The following is a 14,979-nucleotide window of genomic DNA, read 5'->3' as shown; positions in this document are numbered from 1 at the left end:
TAAATTACCTGCATTGATGAGACACACATTGTGGATGAATGATCAGTAGTCGACAGGGTAAAAATAGCACTCCTAAAAGAAGATGCATTTCCAGTTAGATACCAATTTGAAAGAGGGATCTTTAGCATAAAACCCACATGGAAAACAGAGATTTGGCAAATAACATATAAAGAGAGGCTGACTTGACGCCAAACCAACAACAGTAGTTACTAAAACATAAATTGCTAATGTATGATTTAAAACGTGGATTTTATGATGTAATGTCAATTTTATACATTTCTATCCCAGAACCACTCGATTTCTCCATAAATTCTCCATAAATCTGCTGTGGATTACCCAGAATCCTATACCTTTATCACACGAGCGGGGCAGCGGTCTAAGGCACTGTTCTTAAATTAATTGCCTCGTTAAATAGAGGATACAAATATTTTAAACATGTAACTTCGTTACACCGTTACACTGGCAAACAAACTCAGTAGCACAGAGAAGATCATCCATATGACGTTGAGAAATACTGCATTGTGTGTAGTTTGGAAGAGTCACAAAATAAGTTAATAAATATGTAATAACGCAAAAACATTGTTTGTACTTATAGGTAACCATATCGTGATTACAACTAGCTTACTAAGTCTTTAACCACACTGTATTGTTACACTGGTGAGTTAAAACTCATGCTTCGTACACTTTAACTTGTTATCTGAAGATAAAATCTACATTTTACTCAACTGCGTTACCCACTCCAGTCAGCAGATGGCGGTCTGCGACTTTAAGGTTATGCTGTTGGTGTGACGTATAATGTAGTGGACGGAACTCTTCTTTCAACAGCAACAACAGTTCGTCAGCCACCTCGGTAGCTTGATAGACAAAATAGCCGAACCAATATAGCTCTTTAGACGCTTTCGTGTTTATTAGCCACTGTGTTTTAAAACCCACTTCTGTCGTCTAGTTAGTTATCCGATTTAATTTCATATTTATGCTGTTGTTGTTATTAGTCAGCTAGCGGGCTGGTTAAGTTAGCATTAGCCTAGCTAGCTAACATCTCCAACCATGCGGTCACTAAGCTACTCTCCTTCTAAAGAGGAAGATATCACAGTAAATCAAGGAGTAGAGGGTGAGACCGTTACTGTGAAAGAAGAGGAAGACGCGTTCAGAGTGAAAGACGAGGAAGATATCGCAGTCAAACAAGAAGTAGAGATTGGGGCCTTTACTGTGAAAGAAGAGGAGGACGCGTTCAGAGTGAAAGAGGAGGATGATGTTACAGTAAAAGGAGAGGAAGATGCAGTTTATGGCGTGAAAGAGGAGGGGGAGGAGATGACTGTTACATCGAAAAAGGAGGAAGAGGAGGAACCTGGATATCTGGGCCCGGTTTCCCAAACGCATCTTAAGGCACCCAATGGTTCTAACGAAGAATTTAGCCATAAGATGGTTTTGAGAAACCGTTCCCTGATTAACACTGGTAAGTACTGTCTTAACAACAGAGGCACAAACTCTGCAGTTGAACTGATGTTTGGTGTTAAGGTGGAAATCTGCAATTGCTACATCCATATTGTGACTTTTAAATGATTTATTTACAGCCATTGATTCTTGAAGAATATAACACATGCCTCATGAGCTGAGTTCAACTGTTGTACCCCATCAGAACCCCAAATAATATTTTTTTACTATAATGTTTAGAAACAATGTAAATCAACACTATAGCAGTTAAGAACAAATTCTTATTTTCATTAACGGACTAGGAACAGTGGGTTAATTGCCTGTTCAGGGGCAGAACGACAGATTTGTACCATGTCAGCTCGGGGATGTGAACTTGCAACCGGTTACTAGTCCAACGCTCTAACCACTAGGCTACCCTGCTGCCTCAACATGGTTAAAACTATAATGTTGATATCATGGATGGTCAGTCCTTGCATCCATAGGTCTGTCTGTAGTTACATTTCTCCAACCCCATAATCTTTTATTACCAAAATAGTGGTGGAATGACAGATTTGTTATTGTTTGAACTGCAGATTGCTGGGTTGTGTGGGGTTTTTAAACAGCAACAAAATGGCTGCCCAGAGACTTGGTTAACAGCTGAGGGATGGGGGAAGGAGAAGTGTAACCACTCTCAAATTCATAGAGAACGATATTGTAGAAACCTTAACCCAACATCTAGCGACCTCGTCAAGAAGTTCAGACATCTTGGCGTAACAGTTATAAGGTGTTGACTTGACAGTCGCTGGACCCAGGTTTGAGTTCAGCTCAGGGCCTCCCCTGAATTCACTACACTATGAATACAAGGACTGGCCATCCATGAGGTCATAGTGATAATTTAACCAGGTTTCTAGGATATATAGTATATTCTAGAATTCATCCATGATGTCATAATGATAGTTTAACCAGGTTTCTAGGATGTACAGTGGGGCAAAAAAGTATTTAGTCAGCCACCAATTGTGCAAGTTCTCCCACTTAAAAAGATGAGAGGCCTGTAATTTTCATCATAGGTACACTTTAACTATGACAGACAAATGAGGAAAAAAATCCAGAAAATCACATTGTAGGATTTTTTATGAATTTATTTGCAAATTATGGTGGAAATGTATCTCCCTAATTTTTCAGAGTAAAAGCCTGAAACAATGCCTAAAGAATGACCACATGTAGAAGAAGCCATAGAGATCGTGACCTGGGTCCTAAGTCTTTGTATGGTGGATAGGCTTTCAATGGAAAAACAGCCTTTCAAAATAATAGTACTTCCTGGATGGATTTTCCTCAGGTTCGCCTGCCATATCAGTTCTGTTATACTCACAGACATTATTTTAACAGTTTTGGAAACTTTATATTTTCTATCCAAATTTCTAATTATATGCATATCCTAGCTTCTCGGCCTGAGTAGCAGGTAGTTTAATTTAGGCACTGTTTTGATGGAAAAGCCTGAATGCTGTCCCCTACCCTGGTTGAAGTGTTTTTGCATTTGCTGTTTAATTAACATTATATTAAGACAGGACATTCAATCGATCCTCATACAATTAACACCCAAAGTAGTGGGAAATGCTCTCAACACAACCTGACCGGAGGATACATTGTGAAAAACAAATCTGCCGGAGGGAGCCATTTTTGCTCCTGGCAGATATACTACATCCATTCCCATTAGCACATATACACATCCATAACTAGTGGTTTCCTCATTAGCAGATAGGGACTACATCCATAACTAGTGGTTTCCTCATTAGCAGATATACTACATCCATAACTAGTGGTTTCAAGCACAACCTGACCGAGGGAGCAACATACCCAGCAAGCCTGACCGGAGGGATCATAACTAGTGGTTTCCACAACCTAGCAGATATACTACATCCATAACTAGTGGTTTCCTCATTAGCAGATAACACAACCTGACCGGAGGGTTTCCTCATTAGCAGATATACTACATCCTGACCGGAGGGTTTCCTCATTAACTAGTGGTTTCCTCATGCAGTATACTACATCCTGACCGGAGGGTTTCCTCACCAGCACATACTACATCCATAACAACCTGGTTTCCTCATTAGCAGATATACTACATCCATAACTAGTGGTTTCCTCATTACCAGATCACACATCCTGACTAGGGGTTTCCTCATTACCAGTTATCCTACATCCACAACTAGTGGTTTCCTCATTACCAGATATACTACATCCATAACTAGTGGTTTCCTACACCAGCTGTATGCAACCTTTTCCAGTTGGAGTGCAAATGTATCTGACCATTTCTACCAATCTGTGTGCCAGTTATGATTTTCATATGCACATTTTCGTGGAACAGTTTCATTTAATTTATAATAGTATCTCAAAATTATTGTCTGTGATTAATCTACATTCTATCTAAATCTAAATGAGAATTATAGATATCTAAAAGTAACTTTTATTGCCATTGCCAACTATGTAAAAAACAAAGCCTACATAAAGCCAACAAATAAAAACATTGCTTTCTGCAGGTAGAAAATATCCCGATAAATGGCCTGTCTACAACAAACTTGAAACATTGTATCAACTGGGTCAGGAAACTCGTATAGCAAGCTTGCACCATTGTATACAATATTCTAGGCCCTCAGTTTCCTGCTCCAATGAGTTCTGGACAGACACAGTAGGTGTAGGCTATTTGTGAAAAGGATAAGAAGTAATCAGGTATTTTATGACATTTCCACTGGATCAGAGCATTACATTTTTCCCTTTTATGCCGAGTGGTTATCGAAAGGGCGAGAGCTAGAAATATTTTACAAAAATACTTTGAGGAACTATTGTCATTTGCAATTGATTCTGATTAGACTTTGTTTACTTGCTGTTAGAGGTGAATAAAGCATTACTTTGAGAAGCTCCACAACTCATTAGTGTTGGTGCGTTAAGACAATCAGAAATACTATCAGACATCCCCAAATGGGCACCTTTATAGGCCTACATTTGTGTGCAGGCCAGATTAATCCTACTTCTAAATGGGTAATCAGGTGTGCGTCCTTACTCAACATTGACAGGAGTGTTTCAAATGAAAGACAATGAATAAATTGACAAAACTGACACATCTTGTAGGGTCAGGTCTGGGTGGTCTGCCAGGGGCAGTTTAATTTAAATGTATCCGTTTGGGTCGGCTGGGGAATGATTTTATTTCCCCATAGTATGTTTACCGAAGTTCTCCAATACTGAAAGGGAGTGTAACTTTGATTATAATTACACTTCCCTGAAGGAGGGAATCGAGGTTCAACACCTGTTTGTCCCCACCCTTTCCTGGGTTGATGTAGAGCGGCATTACATTTTAAGGAATAAATCCAAGCCTCACTCATCACCTGTAGTCTGTCTCATATGGCGGGGCTTCCAGCGAGGCATGGATTTAATAGTATGTTGTACCTAGTTTCCCTCCTTCAGGGAACAGTAGTTATAGTCATAACGTTATTCTTGTCATATGATGAACTTCAACTTAAATAAGGGATCTTGCTGTCAGACAGTTGTTTTGTATTCTGAAATGCACTCGAACTATGTATCATTTAGTGGCTCCTTATGTTACACTGGGAAAACAGTTTTCATGGGCACAGAAATACTAAATAGTTTGAGTTTGCTAGATCCAATGGTTTTTAACTGAGTCATTTTGTAATCCAAGATGGCGTAGCATTAAGACGTGTTTGTTGTAAATGGTATGTTTTTTTCATTTTTTTTTGTATATATTGCAATATATTTCAATCCTTTTCATTTTTAAATTAAATATACCTTCCGGCAACCCGCCTCACCCAATATGATATGGATCTGCTGTTTTTGTTAGACCTTATAGCTAGAACCTCCATCAGATGCTAGCCATCAGAACATCGCCTGTCGTATCAGTTCTGTTATACTCAGACATTATTTTAACATTTTTGGAAAATTTAAAGTGTTTTCTATCCAAATCTACCAAGTTTACTTTCATCCGGAGGTGAAAATAGTGCCCCCTACCCTAGTGAGGTTAACACCCCGGCCGTCCTACAATCCAAGCTAGATGCCCTCAATCTCACACACATTTTCAAGGAACCCACCAGGAACAACCCTAAATCTGTGACAAAATCACTTCTGCAAGCAGGCCTTTCTAATCAAATTCAAGACCTGGCGGGTATCCTGGAAGGATATTGACCTCATCCCTTCAGTAGGGGATGCCTGATTGTTCATTAATTGTAATTTCCTCACCAAAACTTAAATAAGCATGCCCCTTAAAAAAAAATGTACAACTAGGAACAGATATGCCCTTGGTTCACTCCAGACCAGACTGCTCTCGACCAGCACAAATACATCCTGTGGCCTACTGCACTAGCGTCTCAATAGTCCCCGCGATATGCAACTTTATTAGAGAAGTCAGGAACCAATACACACAGTCAGTTAGGAAAGCAAAGGCTAACTTTTTTAAACAGAAATTTGCATCCTGTAGCTCTAATTCCAAAAGTTTTGTGACACTGTAAAGTCCATTGAGAATAAGAGCACCTCCTCCCAGCTGCCCACTGCAATGAGGCTATGAAACATTGTCACCACCGAAAAATCCACAATAATCGAGAATTTCAATAAGCATTTCTCTACGGCTGGCCATGCTTTCCTCCTGGCTACCCCAACCAACAGCTCACCCCCGCAGCTACTTGCCCAAGCCTCCCAGCTTCTCCTTCACCCAAATCCAGATAGCTGATGTTCTGAAAGAGCTGCAAATCCTGTTCCCCCTACAAATCAGCTGGGCAAGACAATCTGGACCCTCTTTCTAAAATGATCTGCCGCCATTGTTGCAACCCCTATTACTAGTCTGTTCAACCTCTCTTCCACAGTCATCCCCCTCTTCAAAGGGGTGATACTCTTGACCCAAACTGTTACATCCATCCTGTCCTGCCTTTTCTAAAGTCTTCGAAAGCCAAGTTAACAAACAGATCACTGACCATTTCAATCCCACCGTACCTTCTCCGCAACATGCAATCCGGTTTCCCGCTGGTCACAGGTGCACCTCATCCACACTCAAGGTACTAAACAATAGAATTTCCGCCATCGATAAAGACAGTACTGTGCAGCCGTCTTCATCAACCTGGCCTGTTGTCCGGACCTCTGGCAGTCTTTATGGAGTTACCACAGGGTTCAATTCTCGGGCCGACTCTGTATAATCAACGATGTCGCTCTTGCTGCTGGTGATTCCTTGATCCACCTCTAGTCAGATTACACCATTCTGTATACATCTGGCCCTTCTTTGGACAATGTGTTAACAAACCTCCAAACAAGCTTCAATGCCATACAACACTCCTTCTGTGGCCTCCAACTGCTTTTAAACGCAAGTTAAACTAAATGCATGCTCTTCAACCGATCGCTGCCCGCAACCGCCCGCCCGACTAGCGTCACTACTCTGGACGGTTCTGACTTAGAATATGTGGACAACTACTAATACCTAGGTATCTGGTTAGACTGTAAACTCTCCTTCCAGACTCCTATTAAGCATCTACAATTTGCTTCCTATTTCGAAACAAAGCCTCCTTCACTCACGCTGCCAAACATACCCTCGTAAAACTGACTATCCTACCTATCCTTAACTTCGGCGATATCATTTACAAAATAGCCTCCAACACTCTTTGTTCCAGGCAGATATAGTACATCCATAACTATCGGTTTCCTCATTAGCAGGGAGGAGTTTCTGCAATCAAATTGCCCTCGTGCCACAATTTTAGCAAACACAGAAGGGGGCCTTGGAGAACAAAAGTCTTCTACCACACTGCTTAGAGTTTAAACAACATGAATATCCTATTTCTAGCCTACAATCATCTATGTTACTACTAATGTGAAAACAAGACAAAATGACTTTTCTTGCTAATTTTAAGACAATTGTGAAATAATATTAACATTCATTACAGACGTCAATTGCTGTACAACATGTTGGCATCACCTTTTACAGTGGACTTCTGCTGTTGTGGGCCTTTAATCATCTGTCTGACTTTGTTGTTCACACAGGAGAGATACGGGACTATCGTGGATCCTCTGGGGAGCCTCAACAACCTCATGATGCTGAGGAGACAGAGAAGAGTCTCTCAGATCAGAACACCTCAATAAACACCCGCAGAGACCCACAGGGAAGAGAACTCACTGCTGCTCTGACTGTGGGAAGAGATTCACCTCATCAGGCATTAAAATTCATCAGAGAACACACACAGGAGAGAAATCTTGTAGCTGTGGTCAATGTGGGAAGAGTTTTACTAGATCTGACCATCTGACTCTACACCAGAGAACACACACAGGAGAGAAACTTTATAGCTGTGGTCAATGTGGGAAGAGTTTTACAAGATCTGACCATCTGACTCTACACCAGAGAATACACACAGGAGAGAAACCCTATAGCTGTGATCAATGTGGGAAGAGATTTCGGCGATCTGGAGAACAGACAGTGCACCAGAGAATACACACAGGAGAGAAATCTTATAGCTGTGGTCAATGTGGGAAGAGTTTTACTAGATCTGACCATCTGACTCTACACCAGAGAACACACACAGGAGAGAAATGTTATAGCTGTGGTCAATGTGGGAAGAGTTTTACTAGATCTGACCATCTGACTCTACACCAGAGAATACACACAGGAGAGAAACCCTATAGCTGTGATCAATGTGGGAAGAGATTTGCTACATCTGGCCATCTGGTATCACACCAGAGAATACACACAGGAGAGAAATCTTATAGCTGTGATCAATGTGGGAAGAGTTTTTGTCGATCTGGAGAGCTGACAGTGCACCAGAGAACACACACAGGAGAGAAACCTTACAGCTGTGGTCAATGTGGGAAGAGTTTTACAACACCTAGCTCTCTGACTCTACACCTGAGAACACACACAGGAGAGAAACCTTATAGCTGTGATCAGTGTGGGAAGAGATTTACTCAGTCACACAGCCTGATATACCACCAGAGAATACACACAGGAGAGAAACCTTATAGCTGTGATCAATGTGGGAAGAGTTTTGGTCGATCTGGACAGCTGACAGTTCATCAGAGAACACACAGGAGAGAACCCCTATAGCTGTGATCAATGTGGGAAGAGTTTTTTTTACATTACATTTAAGTCATTTAGCAGACGCTCTTATCCAGAGCGACTTACAAATTGGTGCATTCACCTTATGACATCCAGTAGAACAGTCACTTTACAATAGTGCATCTAAATCTTAATGGGGGGTGAGAAGGATTACTTATCCTATCCTAGGTATTCCTTAAAGAGGTGGGGTTTCAGGTGTCTCCGGAAGGTGGTGATTGACTCCGCTGTCCTGGCGTCGTGAGGGAGTTTGTTCCACCATTGGGGGCCAGAGCAGCGAACAGTTTTGACTGGGCTGAGCGGGAACTGTACTTCCTCAGTGGTAGGGAGGCGAGCAGGCCAGAGGTGGATGAACGCAGTGCCCTTATTTGGGTGTAGGGCCTGATCAGAGCCTGGAGGTACTGAGGTGCCGTTCCCCTCACAGCTCCGTCTGGCAAGCACCATGGTCTTGTAGCGGATGCGAGCTTCAACTGGAAGCCAGTGGAGAAAGCGGAGGAGCTGGGTGACGTGAGAGAACTTGGGAAGGTTGAACACCAGACGGGCTGCGGCGTTCTGGATGAGTTGTAGGGGTTTAATGGCACAGGCAGGGAGCCCAGCCAACAGCGAGTTGCAGTAATCCAGACGGGAGATGACAAGTGCCTAGATTAGGACCTGCGCCGCTTCCTGTGTGAGGCAGGGTCGTACTCTGCGGATGTTGTAGAGCATGAACCTACAGTTTTGGTCAATCTGGCCATCTGGTATCACACCAGAGAACACACATAGGAGAGAAATCTTATAGTTGTGATCAGTGTGTCAATATATACTCTGATAAAATAGATCTGATCAAACATCAGACAATACATACATGAAGGAGTTTTTTCGTGATATAAATGAATTAATGTCACAATGTAGAATGTTTTAACATTGTAGTTATGGATGTAGTATATCTGCTAATGAGGAAACCACTAGTTATGGATGTAGTATATCTGGTAATGAGGAAACCACTAGTTATGGATGTAGTATATCTGCCAGGAGCAAAAATGGTGGGCAAAGATTTGTTTTTCACAATGTATTCTGAATGTGAATGGGGGAAAACTCAGGGAAGTAACCTCCATTTCCAGGTTGCTTATGAGAGCATTTCACACTACTTTGGGTGTTAATTGTAAGGATCGATTGAATGTCCTGCTTAATATAATGTTTGTGTCATCATCGCAAATCAAAAAACACTTCAACCAGTAAAATGCTTTTTGGTTTTCCAATCAACCTGACAATGAGGGTTTGTACACTGTTTGCCATATTGGCCCACAACTTCACCTAACAACAAATATACCTGTAATGAACGAAGAAGCACTTTGGTTGTTGTTGCATGACATACTGTGGGTCAAAAAAGTATTTAGTCAGCCACCAATTGCGCAAGTTCTCCCACTTAAAAAGATGAGAGGCCTGTAATTTTCATCATAGGTACACTTCAACTGTGACAGACAAAATGAGAGAATATACTATATAGCCTAGAAACCTGGTTAAACTATCATTATGACATCATGGATGAATTCTAGAATATACTATATATCCTAGAAACCTGGTTAAACTATCATTATGACATCATGGATGAATTCTAGAATATACTATATATCCTAGAAACCTGGTTAAACTATCATTATGACCTCATGGATGGCCAGTCCTTGTATTCATAGTGTAGTGAATTCAGGGAGAGGCCCTGAGCTGAACTCTATCGTGCTCTATGAATTTGAGAGTGGTTACACTTCTCCTTCCCCCATCCCTCAGCTGTTAACCAAGTCTCTGGGCAGCCATTTTGTTGCTGTTTAAAAACCCCACACAACCCAGCAATCTGCAGTTCAAACAATAACAAATCTCTCATTCCACCACTATTTTGGTAATATTATTATTATGGGTTTGGATAAATGTAACTAGACAGACCTATGGATGCAAGGACTGACCATCCATGATATCAACATTATAGTTTTAACCATGTTGAGGCAGCAGGGTAGCCTAGTGGTTAGAGCGTTGGACTAGTAACTTTCGAACGTTGCAAGTTCACATCCCTCCTCTTTCACTCTGACATGGTACAAATCTGTCGTTCTGCCCCTGAACAGGCAATTAACCCACTGTTCCTAGTCCGTTGATTAAAATAAGAATTGTTCTTAACTGAAATACAGTGTTGATTTACATTTTTTTCTAAACATTATAGTAAAAAATCTAGTTATTTGGGGTTCTGATGGGGTAAAACAGTTGAACTCAAACTCATGACAGAAAGTAGGTTGATTCTAGAAGATCGGATCTTTGGATTGGTTCAGGCTGTGAGTCTGTAGTCTTAGTTGTGGGTGTCCGTCATTTACATTTAAGTGTTTTAAAAGGAGATTATGTGTGTGCGCTCTTGTGTAATGTGGGAGCTATCCTGAGGGGACCCCACAGGCTTTACTGTGAATTGTAGCCATGTATTTAGCAGTAGGCTGATCACTTGCATAAGAAAATAGCAATTCTTTACACAGTCCACGTGATGGAAGCACTGGTTGCGCAATCGATATGCTGATAAAATTTAGGGAGTCTTGTTTTCAGATTAGCTTTGTCAAAATCCCCAGCTACAATGAATGCAGCCTCCGGATAAATGGTTTCCAGTTTGCAAAGAGTTAAACAAAGTTCGTTCAGAGCCATCGATGTGTCTGCTTGGGGGGGGATATATACGGCTGTGATTATAATCGAAGAGAATTTTCTTGGTAGATAATGCGGTCTACGTTTGATTGTGAGGAATTCTAAATCAGGTGATCAGAAGAATTTGAGTTCCTGTATGTTTCTTTCATCACACCATGTCTCGTTAGTCATGAGGCATACGCCCCCGCCCCTCTTCTTACCAGAAAGATGTTTGTTTCTGTCGGCGCGATGCGTGGAGAACCCCGTTGGCTGCACCGCCCCGGATAGCGTCTCTCCAGTGAGCCAAGTTTCCATGAAGCAAAGAACGTTACAGTCTCTGATGTCCCTCTGGAATGCTACCCTTGCTCGGATTTCATCAACCTTGTTGTCAAGAGACTGGACATTGGCAAGAAGAATGCTAGGGAGTGGTGCACGGTGTGCCCGTCTCCGGAGTCTGACCAGAAGACCACCTCGTTTCCCTCTTTTTCGGAGTCGTTTTTTGGGGTCGCTGCATGGAATCAATTCCGTTGACCTGTTTGTAAGGCAGAACACAGGATCCGCGTCGCGGAAAACATATTCTTGGTCGCACTGATGGTGAGTTGACGCTGATCTTATATTCAGTAGTTCTTCTCGACTGTATGTAATGAAACCTAAGATGACCTGGGGTACTAATGTGAGAAATAACACGTAAAAAAACAAAAAACTGCATAGTTTCCTAGGAAGCGAAGCGAGGCGGCCATCTCTGTCGGCGCATTTGTATGCTAATATATTTCAGTTTGTATTGACTGCTATGTAGGTTAAATGTACACTTCAAATGCAGCTGTCCTACAACATATCTGTACCTTCTTCTTGATCCCAATTGCAATGTGTCCATGTTCTGTCCTATAGGAATTTCAAAGGAAGACAAAATGTGTCAAACAATAGTCTTACAAGCATAAAAATATATACAGTGGGGAGAACAAGTATTTGATACACTGCCGATTTTGCAGGTTTTCCTACTTACAAAGCATGTAGAGGTCTGTAATTTTTTATCATAGGTACACTTCAACTGTGAGAGACGGAATCTAAAACAAAAATCCAGAAAATCACATTGTATGATTTTTAAGTAAGTTGCTATAGCAACTAGAAGTATTATTTTCAACCATTGACATTTTCAGATATTATTTTGACAAACACACTTTAGTGTTTACAATTCATTCCCTTTTGTCATAGATTTGGTGGGCACTGTCATCTGTGATATGACTGTCTTTAAGCAGGTACTGATGAAACTGTCACTTCATGTTTTTTTTCTTGAAGTCTACAAACGCTCTACATTTATTCACTTTGTGAGGGTTGGATCCTATATGCTACTTGTATTATTGTCCTGTAAATGGTTCAGTGCCTATAATTTAGTCTGTGTAGAATGGGGCATAAAGGAAATTACCTCTACTAATAAATGACTACTAGGTTACAGTGAAAACAGCATACACATTTGGCTTGTGTATTCATTTGCCTATAACTAATCAGACTTCCATTATGTTGTTTACAATAACCAGGGATAAAGAGGAAGTTAACATGGTGAAATGTTTCATACTTATTTGAAGTTAAGTGTCTGTTGACATGTTGGAAAAGATTAAAGGTCTACAATTTCTGTTTAATTTGTCAATGTTAGATTTTTAATCATTGATTTTCTGGCCACCATTACTGTGGCTACATGTTCAGTATTTGTATTGGCCAGTAAACCCACTGCAGCCCACCTCACCAGTTAACTCTCCATCCATGTTCAGTATATGTATTGACCAGCCTACCTCACCAGCTAACTCTCCATCCATGTTCAGTATATGTATTGACCAGCCCACCTCACCAGCTAACTCTCCATCCCTGTTCAGTATATGTATTGACCAGCCTACCTCACCAGCTAACTCTCCATCCCTGTTCAGTATATGTATTGACCAGCCCACCTCACCAGCTAACTCTCCATCCATGTTCAGTATATGTATTGACCAGCCTACCTCACCAGCTAACTCTCCATCCATGTTCAGTATATGTATTGACCAGCCTACCTCACCAGCTAACTCTCCATCCCTGCTTTGGACAATAACATGACTCTCGTACTTTGCCCTTTAACATTATTTTCTATTGGGCACAAAATAATCAAACCAAAACACACAACCAAAACAAACAGCAAATGCATCAAACAAATCTGTAGAGTCACAACCTCGATGCAGGCGAGTTATGAATATGGGACCAAATACCCAACCCTATGGTTGATATTAACAATAAAAGGATATATTATCTGACTCTCTCTCCTACAGGGGAAATAATACTTAGAACTACCAATTTTTGTAGATAAACATTAAAGAAAAGGGTAAACACAAAATTGGACTGAACCCCATAACTGTCAAACTAATATTAATGTGCAACAATATAGAAGAGACATGACTAGAGTTGTGTATTTGACATGACCAAGTAGCTATTGCAAATTTGAAACTATGAAAAATGTACGTTGCACCTTGTGATTTTACACTACACAAACCAGACTGTGCAATATGGAAGGGTAGTCAGCAGACAATAGGTCACACGACCAAGGAGCTATTGAATTCTTTTTTAAATGTAAAACGATGTGAGATGAAAATGGACAAACTAAAGGGTGCACAATATAGTAGGGTAGTCTGTTGAAATTTGAATGTTTACGCTCCCTAACTAATTCAACAAGGAATATAAAATGTTGCTCACATTTCCACATGTTTATTAGCTTTGGAAAGAGAATTAATGTCCAAATCGTGAAAATAAGAACTGTGTAATGTTGTGCGCAATATTTCCAACATCATGACACTTATTTGGAGTCTGTGGCTCAAGTGGTTTGAAAGCTATTGAGGTTTGAAAGCGCAAATATCTGTCGAATATCCAACTTCAAACTGTCTTTACCTCGGTCGTTACACTGGCAAACAAACTCGGTAGCACAGAGTTGATCATCCATATGACGTTGGGACATAGTGCATTGTGGGTAGTTTAGAAGATTTCCCGAAATAAGTTAATAAATATGTAATAACGCAAAAACATAACTGTTTGTTCTTATAGGTAACCATAAAGTGACTACAACTTGCTTACTAAGTCTTTAACCACACTCTATTGTTACACTGGTGAGTAAAAACTCATGCTTCCTACACTTTAACTTGTTGTCTGAAGATATAATCTACATTTTACTCAACTGCGTTACCCACTCCAGTCAGCAGATGGCGGTCTGAGACTTTAAGGCGATGCTGTTGGTGTGACGTATAATGTAGTGGACGGAACGCTTCTTTCATCAGCAGCAACAGTTAGTCAGACACCTCGGTAGCTTGATAGACAAATAGCCGAACCAATAAACCGCTTTAGACGCTTTCGTGTTTATTGCCACTGTATTTTAAACTCACTACTGTCGTCTAGTTAGTTATCCGATTTAATTTCATATTTACGGTGTTGTTATTAGTCAGCTAGCGGGCTGGTTAAGTTAGCATTAGCCTAGCTAGCTAACATCTCTGACCATGAGTTCACTAAGCTGCTCTCCTCCTGATAAAGAAGAGGTGGTCTGCTGGACGGAGAATGAAGCTCTGGTGAAAGAGGAGGAGGAAGTTACAATACAAAAACAAGTAGAGGGTGAGGCTGTTACGGTGAAAGAAGAAGAGAAAGACGTCTCAGTTAAAGAAGAGGAAGATACGTTCAGAGTGAAAGAGGAGGAGGATGTTACAGTAAAGAAGAGGAGAAGAGAAAGAGGAGGATGCGGTTTTTTGGAGTGAAAGAGGAGGAGGAGGAGGTGACTGTCACATCCAAAAAGGAGGAGGAAGAAGACGAGGAAACTGGATATCTGTGCCCGGTTTCCCAAAAGC

The 14,979-nt window shown here is 41.0% G+C and overlaps 1 protein-coding gene across 1 annotated transcript; it reads left to right on the top strand.

The window, feature by feature from the left end:
* The first annotated feature begins 7,362 nt into the window (after positions 1-7,362).
* Positions 7,363-8,632, top strand: LOC127927063 (gastrula zinc finger protein XlCGF17.1-like). The gene is made up of 2 exons (XM_052512706.1): positions 7,363-7,399; positions 7,503-8,632. The coding sequence occupies exons 1-2, from the start codon at positions 7,363-7,365 to the stop codon at positions 8,492-8,494; spliced, it is 1,029 nt and encodes a 342-aa protein (XP_052368666.1). The 3' UTR covers positions 8,495-8,632.
* Positions 8,633-14,979: the final 6,347 nt, after the last annotated feature.

Source organism: Oncorhynchus keta, unplaced genomic scaffold (genome assembly GCF_023373465.1).
Source record: "Oncorhynchus keta strain PuntledgeMale-10-30-2019 unplaced genomic scaffold, Oket_V2 Un_contig_925_pilon_pilon, whole genome shotgun sequence".
Lineage (NCBI taxonomy): Eukaryota > Metazoa > Chordata > Actinopteri > Salmoniformes > Salmonidae > Oncorhynchus > Oncorhynchus keta.
The sequence above is the reverse complement of the archived record's forward strand: the minus strand, read 5'-3'. Positions and strand labels throughout refer to the sequence as shown.